Raw genomic sequence first — 9,468 nt, forward strand, 5'->3', positions numbered from 1 at the left:
CGGCAGGCACTGGGGCGCTGTCTCGGGTGGCAGCCAAAGCTGCCGCCACTACACTGAGGTGGATGCTCGGGCCGAGGGGTTGGGGGCGCTGTCCCAGGCTCGGGCCTCCTGGGGGAGCCTGGATGAAGAGTGGGGGGCATCCCAGGCAGGCAGCAGGACCCCCGTGCCCAGCACAGTGCAGGCCAACACCTTCGAGTTTGCTGATGCTGAGGAGGATGACGAGGTGAAGGTGTGATTGGCTGGGCACAGGCTGAGAACCCTGGTCAGCCTCCGGGCACCACCTGCAAGGAGCCCAGATGCAGCCCCAGCCCCTGGCGGCTGGGTCTTGCCAACGACAGACGGGAGAACCCAAGTTGTCCCCAGACCTGTCCACACCTCTGCTGGACAGACATGGGAGGGAGGCCAGGGGAGACCAGGCTTGTTCTGGAACCCAGGTGTTCCCCTGGACCCTGCTCAGCCACCCCGCCTCCCTCCACTGCCACTCTGGACCTCCAGACCCAGTAGCCATTCCCTGGGCCCACCCTCCACCCCAGGCCCCCAACCCACTGGAGGGCCCAGCCTCACAGTGCAGCCTTTGTGTTGGGAAAAATGCCCTTGCTGGGTGGGGGTGGGGAGCCTACCACATAGAGCCTTTGTCTCCTCTCCTGAAGAGACCCTCGGCCCCAGCTCATCCTGGAGTTGCCCCCAGCAGGGTCCCTCCTGCCTTTCTGAGAGCCCCCACGGCTGCCTCCCCAACATTCCCACCGCCAGCCCCATGTCCCAGAAGCCTCAGAAACGTCAGGTGTGACCTCACTGGGAGGGGGGAGGGTCCCACCTTCCCGTGCACCCCAGACCTGCCTCTGGGTCCTGATTAAAAAGGTTTTTTTTGATAAAAGGTGTCCAGTGAGATGCTTGAGGACCTGGGATGACCGTGTCTGCGCCACCTGCTCGAGTACATTCAGCACTGGGTTTGGAAAGCCAAGGACTCCCCCCACCACCCAACCAGGGCCCCCAGTGAGGGGAGGGACCGAGGCAGGGGGTAATGAGTAACCAGACTGGAATGAATAGCCCTGAGATAAGAAGCCCAGGTGGGAGCCCTTATCTGCAGTTCCGGGAACAGCCCCTGGCCCAGGTGCCTGGAACTGTAATCCCACAGAGCAACTTGGCACTTGTCCTGGTGACAAAAGGGGACTCGCAGGCAGGACTAGTGGCTCAGGGGTGTTTGGAGCTCATCCCCCACTGGGCAGCCTCAGTTTCCTTGTCTGTATCAGGAGGACGCTAGGAGCATCAAGATAGTGGAAAACACCACAGTTGGAAAGACTATAAAGGTGGATTCTTTTGTTGGTTCTGAGCCTCAGGGGATGAGGGCGGAGGATTAGGAACAGTAGGTGCATCGCAAGGGTCACTGATCCCACATGAAAGGACAGCTCTGGGTCAGGAATCTGCTTGCAGGGACGGGTCTTGGTCTCTGGTGAGGTGCTGCCTCACTCTAGCTTGAAGGAGGAGACGAGGAAGTTCTGCACACCCAGGTAGCTCAGGTGGCTGTGGCCCAGTCTGTTGGGAAAGGTCACCTGGTGGCCATCTGGCAGCTTCACCTTGAATTCATTGTTCTCGAAGGTCACGATGAGCTGCAGTGGGAGGGAGGGCATCAGGGAGGCAGGAGGCGCCCTGGAAATGGGCCGGGGCCATGCCTGGTGACTCAAACAGTCCCAGCACGTGTCTAGGCCAGGGTGCCCCCACTATCTGTTCTCCCCCCTTGAGATCTGTTTTCAGGCCCCTTTCCCCTTTGACCTCACCTTGACTTCTGACCCTGGGCTGAAGCACATGTGATTGTCCCGTTGCTCCGCCCCCCAGCTGTTGCCATCTCGTGAGTTGCAGACGATGGTGGATTCAGCAAAGCGTGGGTTGAAATGCAGGTTCAGTTTATCTGTCCCCTGGCCCAAATTAATCACAAAGCTGCCAGAGAAGGAGTAAGAAGTGAGAATAAGGGGCCAGCCCTGGGTATAACAGCTTGGGTGGCAGTGTCTTGACCATAAAATTGGTAGAATCACCAAAGGTTGTGTTAATTGAGGTTTGTGCCTTAAAACAAGGGAGGTGACAATTTGATTGGACTTGGCACTGGAGTATCACATTCCATTTAGAGCACAGACTAAGGCTCCTGACAAGTTAACTGATAGTGACATTTCAGGAAATGAAGGTGTCTATCCTTGGGGAAAACTGCCGTTCTTAACTATTTGTTGTATGCCTAAGGTGGGGAGCTCCCTGTCATTGGAGGTATGCCCTCAGTTGTGTGATCTTTTAGAAAGGGGTCTTGGTTAGACCTTCACGGTTCCTGAGAGTGGGACATTCTGAGTCACAGGGTGTCTCCACTGGGAGGACTCAGGCCAGAGGTATCCCACATTTCTGCAACCTTGAGGGACCCAAGTAGGAGAAAGAGGTGATTTTTCTCTTGGCTCCTACCCGATGCTTCTGCCTGCCCCTCCCCAATCAAAAACTGATTGAGATCAGTCTCAAGAAATGCTGACCCTTGTCCTGCACCCGGGACAGCCTAACGCTGACCTGTAGCCCCTGAGGTGAGAAAGGTCTCGGGTTCCAATGGAGAGGATGCAAACGAGACCACTAGGCGCCCCCTGGTGGGTGCCCCTGGTTTGGTGCTGGTTGTAGTCACTGAGTCTGACTTTTGCGACATCATGGACTGTACGGCTAGGCAGCTAGGCTCCCTGGTCAAGAATTCTGGAGTGGGTTGCCATTTCCTTCTTCAGGAGATCTTCCCGACCCAGGGATTGAACTCTGGTCTCCTGCATCGCAGGTGGATTCTTTACCAACTGAGCTATCCCTGGTTTAATGCATGTGAAAGGCCAGTCCCTGGTCCTTCAGCAGTATCAAGAGGGTAGTGTCCCCGGGGGTTGGGGCTTTCAGTAGAGGCATCTGACTCGCAGAGGCCTGGCCAAAGACTCAGGGATTTCTCACTTGCCCCTTCCGTGTCATTGGGGCCAAGGAATTGAGCCATGGCGTCCAATGTGAATTCTGCAGGTCCCCGAACCTGGCCTCAGATGTGAAAGCAGCCCAAATGGAGCCAGCAAGGGTGAGGGAGGGGTGCGAGAGGAGCAGAATGTACAAACGGCCCTGGCCAGAGGTCACTCTCACTGTCCCAACATCTCACAAGGCTGCCTTGCCTGCCCCCACCTTCCCAGCCAATGCCAGCTCTGTGGCCGGCCCCGTCCCTGTCCTGCCCCACCTGCCCTCCCCTGGGCTTACCCGTTAGCGCCGTCAGCGATCTTGCCCTTGATCTTCAGGCTTGACCCCATCTTCATGTCCATGTTCACAATCTCAAATTTCCCCTGCGCCAACAGAGAAACATCCCACACAAATCAATCACACTCTTCTGCTGGTAAAGCCCACTCGCCAGCATCCTCCCATCCCAACCAGGCCCCAGGCCCCCCTCTCCTTCTCCCCATGTGAGGCCTTGGAGCCAGGAAGGGAAAAAGCCAGAGAGCTCAGATCAAAGATTCCTGGAGCCCCCTCTTGCCCATTTTGCTTCACTCTCATCCACCCCAGCCTGAAGGATAGCTGGATCTGGAGACATAGGGCCCAGCTGAGGGAACCTCAGTTTGCCCATCTATAAAATGGGTAGAGTGACCCCTGCCAACCTCACTGTTCCTAAATGCGTTCAAGTGATGAGGCACAATGCCCTCGGCAAAATCCCACGAACAAGGGTACGTTTATTTCCTGCACGAACTTGGGAGTCATTTTACGGATAGAAAATGACTGTATTAGGACTTCCCTAGTGGTCCAGTGGCTAAGACTCCACATTCCCAATGCAGGGGGCCCAGGTTCTATCCCTGGTCATGGAACTAGATGCCACATGCTGCAACTAAGAGTTCGAAAGCCCCAGCTAAAAGATCCCACGTGCTGAAACTAAGAAAGATCCCATGTACCGCCATTAAGACACATTGTAGACAAATCTTTTTTTATTTTTTTTTTAAATAACTGTATGACAGGCAAGTCTAGGCCCATCCCAAACAGAGAACCTATAAAACTCCATCAGTCACATGTCTGAACATGTCCATCAAAGTCCCTCTGTAAACCGCACACTCCTCATCTGTAAAATGGGCTGATCTGATTTATTCATTCAAGCCCAGTTCCCAAGCACCCTTGTGACAGATGCTGTCGGATGCCCTGAGGTTAACAGCACCTTCTTCACCCTGGTTTGGAGGATGAGACCTTCCATTTGTGAAGCCCCTCAAATAGGACTTGGCACAGACTAAAAGCAAATCGAGGGGCTGTGGTCATTAGGCTTACTTACTGCTACTGTGGCATCCTTCTGCTCCTATTTTCCCACAGGACCTGGGCAGCGCCTGAATTTGTATAGTTAGAAGGGAGGTTCTCGAAGCTGGGTTTTCAAACCTCATGATCCAAGCCTGAGAAAATGTCCAGTTATCCATGATTGGAGGGTGTGAGGCTGAGCCAGACAGGATTCAGCAGCCACAAAAGACTTAGAACACTTAATAGGAGAACACATTTATATTATAGGATTTCTGTTCACTGATGTCTTTTTTTTTTTCTGGAGGGAGCTCACTTGGGAAGCCTTGAAACAACTTCCGGGACTGGAATGCTTTGCTGAAAGTCAAGGGCAGTGTCCGTAGGGGGTAGATTAGGACTCCCCTGCTGGCAGCTGCCTCCTTTCCACCAAGGGGGAAGGCAGTCCTCGGGTTCCTACATGGGTGTAGGGTTGCCCAGTTTTCTTGGTGGTGGTGGTTCAGTCGCTCAGTCGTGTCTGACTCTGGTGACCCCATGGACTGTAGTCTGCCAGGCTCCTCTGTCCATGGGATTCTCCAGGCAAGAATAATGGAGTGGGTTGCCATTTCCTTCTCCAGGGGATCTTCCTGACCCAGTCATCAAACCCGGGTCTCTTGCATCTCCTGCGTTACAGGTGGATTCTTTACTGACTGAGCCACCAGAGAAGCCCTCTCCTGGAGTCAGTACATTTTAAAAGGAGGCCTGGGGACATCCTTGGTGGTCCAGTAGTTAAGACTCTGTGCGTCCATGCAGGGGCACAGTGTCCATTCCTGGTCGGGGAACTAAGATTCTGCCTGACACAGGCCATGGCCAAAAATAAAGTAAATAAAAGGAAGGCATGAAAGAGGCCATGCCAAGCCCAGGAGGGTGGAGCATCACAGCACGTTGGACCCTACGATGCTTCAGAGCAGGGTTTTCCAGGCTCAGCGCCCTGGACTTTCCAACTGAATCATTCTCTGCTGTGGGGTTGTCATGTGTGTGTAGGAAGTAGAGCCTCAGGCCGGGTCTCTAACCACCGGATGCCAGTAGCACCCTCCCCCCAAGTAGTGACAACCAAAAATGCCTCCAGATGTCCCCTGTGTGTTAGTCACTCACTCCTGTCTGACTCTTTGCGACCCCATGGACTGTAGCCCACCAGGCTCCTCTGGCCATGGGATTCTCCAGGCAAGGATACTGGAGTGGGTTGCCATTACCTCCTCCAGGGGATCTTCCCAACCCAGGGATCGCACCCAGGTCCGATCAGGTGGATTCTTTACCATCTGAGCCACCAGGGAAGCCCAGATGTCCCCAGGATAGGGGGCATTTCACTGCCTCTGAGAAAGTGGCGCTCAGAGGCCTAACCCCTCAGATGGGTGCTTAATGTAACACGTGGATCACCAGCCAAAATGGATTAAAATCCTCCTTCAGCCTCTCTTAGAAGGACAGAGAGCAGTCCCCTAGGAGAGGTTATCCCGTCCCTCCCAGAGGAGCATGGGTGACCTGCCAACGAGCAGCCCTTCACGGTGTGGGCCCTGCAGCATGCACAGTCCCCACCAGGCATCGTGAGGAGTCTCCGGTCTCCTCCCTGGAAGGTCAGGGTGAGACTGAGGTGGGGAGAAGCACCCTTGCCGCCCCCATAGGTCCTGGAGGCTGCCTGGCTCAGACAGAAAAATCTGGGCCCCTAGAGCTGCTGCAGGGTAGGGGCGAGAGGAAGGCCGGGCTTGGGGGTCCATCTGGGCAAACAGGGATCCCCGTGGGAGGGGGCAGGCCTAGTAACCTGTCCCCCCTCCGTAAGGTCTGGAGCACGGAGAGAGACGGGGATGCAAAGCTGGGTGGAGGCAGGTGTCAATGGTCAGGTGACTAACCAAGTGACTAGGGGCCAACGGTGCCCCTTTATGGACCTTGGTTCCCCCATCCTTTTTTTCTTTTAATATTTTGGCCTCACCTCGTGGCATGTAGGATCTTAGTCCCCCGACCAGGGTTTGAACATGTGCCCCCTGCATTGGCAGAGCAGAGTCTTCACGCCTGGTCCACCAGGGACGTCCCGCTACCCTCTCTTTAGTGTAAGAGATTTGGACTAGGAAGTCTCTTAAGAAGGAGGAAAGAAAGGGGAGGGTGAGAAGATCGGGGGAAGGAGAAGTCGGGCACAAAGGTCCTCCCTGAGAGGCAGAGGGTGGGGAGGGCATCATGCCATGCACGTTGGACCCTCTAGTCACATCCACGCCCACATCCCACCTGTGCTGACTCTCCCAGAAAACTATGTCCCCCTGGAGCCCCTGAATGAGGCCTATTTGGAAATAGGACCAAGTTGAGATGAGGTCGTAGTGGTTTAGGGTGGACCTCAAACTCCATATGACTGACATCCTTAGAAGAAGAGGAAATTTGGACCCAGAAACCCAAACACGCAGAGAAGCTCTGTGAAGACAGAGGCAGGGGTTGGAGGGAGACAGCTGCAAGCCCAGGAATACCACAGATTGCTGGCAACAAATAGAAGCTGGAAAAGGCAAGAAAGAACCCTCCCCTAGAGCCTTCAGAGAGAGAAAGTTCCCACCAACACCTGGATTTCAGACCTCAAGCCTCCAAAACTGTGAGAGACTAAATTTGTTACGGCAGCCGCAGGAAAGCAACACACCAGCCTCAGAAGATGCCATCTGCAACCCAGTTCCCCAAATACAGGAGACAGGCTCAGAGAGGAGCAGTGATTTCTCCAAGGCCACACAGCGGACTACGGCAGAGCAGAGTTTGGAATCAGAGAATCGGGGAGAGACCTTGAAGAAGATCCACTTGACCCCCTGCAATTTATAGATTTTGCTCTGGGGCAAGTTAACCTTCCAGTCTCAATTTCGTCATCTTTTAAAGCTCAGGAGGTGTTAGTGGTTATCATTGTTGCCGCGATTAATGTTATTGAGAGGAAATTCCCTGGCTGTCCAGAGGTTAGGACTCCAGTGCTTCCACTGAAGTTAGCCCATGTTTGATCCCTGGTTGGGGAAATAAGATCCTGTAAGCCGAAAGAGATAGGCAAAAAATAAACAAATAAATTACCGATGAGAAAACCAGGCTGGAGGGGGAAAGAGACAGACTCAGAATGGTGGGGGGGGGAACAGAGAGCCTTGATGCTAAAGGCCAGTGGAGTGATCTGTCCAACTTCCTCCCTACACAGATAAGGAAACTGAAGCTGGAGGGGCAGCGATGCTTTTTCTCCAGCATCCACCCCACCCCAACTCAGGTAAAGATTCGGAGCCGGCGTTCTCACCGACATGGTAGCAGCTCCGGACAGCAGCTCTGGGTTGCTCCTGGAGGTCTGGGCTCAGGGTCTCACCTTGCAGTCCAGCTTATATCCTGGAATATTACACATTAACTCCCCCCAGGCCATAAATGGGGACTTTGGTCCATCCTGCCAGGGTGTCTCTCCACCCACACCTCCCGGTACCCAGAACAAACAGGCAGAAGGCTCATCGCTCCAGCCCAGCCTGCCCAGCCCAGAGCATCCTCCTGACGTCTCTCCAGCTCAGCCTCCTGCCTCCTTCCTGAGCCCTAGGGGATGTGACCCTGGAAGCAACGCTGCACTGGGCGCCAGGAGCTGGCACAAACCGTGTGAGCGTGGCAGGCCACCCACCAACCCTGAGCCCCACTTTCTCATCCTCAAACAGAGAGACTTGCTTTGTAAAAACCTCTATGCTTCTATGATGTCCAGATTCACTTTGAGAATCTTTTGCTTTCTCTCCTCACCCCATGCTTTTTCTGATTGTACAAGTAAGGTTTTGGGGGGGGTTAAAAAATTTTTTTTGTACATCTAAGTTTTAAAAGCAATCCAAAATAAATAAATAAATAAATAAAAGCAATCCATGGTGGATTTAAAGAAAACATCTAGAAATATCTACAACAAACTAAGTAAAGAAGGGAGTAGAGGGCTGGGGGTGTGTGGTGGGTAATGGAATTTCAGTGCTTTGCTCTTTACTTCTACTACTTATATAATTGACATGCTTACCATATGCAATGGGAGCTATTAAATAAAAAGAAAAGCAGGGGGCTTCCTTGGTAGATCAGCGGTAAAGAATCCTGCTGCCAAAGCAGGAGATGCAGGTTCGGTCCCTGGTCCAGGAAGATCCCATAGGCTACTGAGCAACTAAGCCCGTGGGCCACAACTGTTAAGCCTGTGCTCTAAAACCCAGGAACCGCAACTACTGAGCCCTCATGCCACAAATACTGAAGCCCATGCACCTAGAGCCTGTGTTCCACAGCAAGAGAAGCCACTACAATGAAAAGCCAGAGCACAGCAACTGGAGAATAGCCCCTGCTCGCTGCAACTGGAGAAAAGCCGGTGCAGCAGAGAAGATCTAGCACAGTCAAAAAATTAAATAAGTAATTAATTAATTTAGAAAGAAACAAAAACAGGGCTTCCCTGGTGGCTCAGTGGTAAAGAATCTACCTTCCAACGCAGGAGACACAGTTTCGATCCCTGATATGGGACGATCCCGTATGTCCCAGAGCAGCTAAGCCCATGCACCGCAACTATTGAGCCTGTGCTCTGGAGCCCATGTGCCACAACTACGGAAGCCCCCACTCCCTAGAGCCAGTGCTCCACAACGAGAGAAGCCACGACGATGAGAAACCCACGCACTGCAACTTGGGAGTAGCCCCTGCTCGCCACAACTAGAGAAAAGCCTGTGCAGCAATGAAGACCCAGCACAACAGTTCCCCCCACCCCGCAAAAAAATTAATGAATGAATTAAAAAGTTATATTGCAAATATACCACCTAAAATGTCTGTTAAAAAAAAAAAGAAAAGAATCACCCATAATCCCAGCTCCAGGACAGAATCTGCTTACTTTATTGACACATTTCCTTCCATGTGGTTTTCAATGAATTTATATCACAGACGCCCCTCTGTCTTACTCAAGTGCTGATTCTGCTTCAGCCTGTAAACTCCAAAGCCCATGAATCTATATTTCAGAATGATACCTTCAGTTTAGTTCAGTTCAGTCGCTCAGTCGTGTCTGACTCTTTGCGACCCCATGAATCGCAGCACGCCAGGCCTCCCTGTCCATCACCAACTCCCAGAGTTCACTCAAACTCACATCCATCGGGTCGGTGATGCCATCCTGCCATCTCATCCTCTGTCATCCCCTTCTCCTCCTGCCCCCAATCCCTCCCAGCATCAGAGTCTTTTCCAATGAGTCAACTCTTAGCAGGAGGTGGCCAAAGTACTGGA

General features: G+C 53.1%; 2 protein-coding genes across 2 annotated transcripts in view; one reads left to right on the forward strand and one right to left on the reverse strand.

Moving 5' to 3' along the window:
* The window catches only part of CDC42EP1 (CDC42 effector protein (Rho GTPase binding) 1), a 7,995-nt gene extending 7,121 nt beyond the window's left edge, over nucleotides 1–874 (forward strand). The window contains exon 4 of the mRNA XM_010845074.1: nucleotides 1–874. This exon is cut by the window's left edge and continues 24 nt beyond it. Within this exon, the coding sequence (XP_010843376.1) occupies nucleotides 1–235 (235 nt within the window). The 3' untranslated portion in view covers nucleotides 236–874.
* A 416-nt stretch (nucleotides 875–1,290) lies between these two features.
* LGALS2 (lectin, galactoside-binding, soluble, 2) lies at nucleotides 1,291–7,729 on the reverse strand. The gene is made up of 4 exons (XM_010845073.1): nucleotides 7,511–7,729; nucleotides 3,238–3,320; nucleotides 1,776–1,935; nucleotides 1,291–1,607 (listed from the first exon to the last, which is right to left on the reverse strand). Exons 1-4 carry the CDS (start codon nucleotides 7,514–7,516, stop codon nucleotides 1,464–1,466), a joined length of 393 nt encoding a protein of 130 aa, XP_010843375.1. The 5' UTR covers nucleotides 7,517–7,729; the 3' UTR covers nucleotides 1,291–1,463.
* Between the last annotated feature and the right edge of the window lie 1,739 nt (nucleotides 7,730–9,468).

The sequence above is a fragment of the Bison bison genome, unplaced genomic scaffold, assembly GCF_000754665.1.
Source record: "Bison bison bison isolate TAMUID 2011002044 unplaced genomic scaffold, Bison_UMD1.0 scf7180017864213, whole genome shotgun sequence".
NCBI lineage: Eukaryota > Metazoa > Chordata > Mammalia > Artiodactyla > Bovidae > Bison > Bison bison.

Excerpts from the sequence above, each read along its gene's own strand:
- LGALS2 (XM_010845073.1), bottom strand. Across the intron at positions 1,936-3,237 it reads ATCGCTGACGGCGCTAACGG|CTTTGTGATTAATTTGGGCC; the intron begins GTAAGCCCAGGG and ends CTTCTCTGGCAG. Across the intron at positions 1,608-1,775 it reads GCCCAGGGTCAGAAGTCAAG|CTCATCGTGACCTTCGAGAA; the intron begins GTGAGGTCAAAG and ends CTCCCACTGCAG.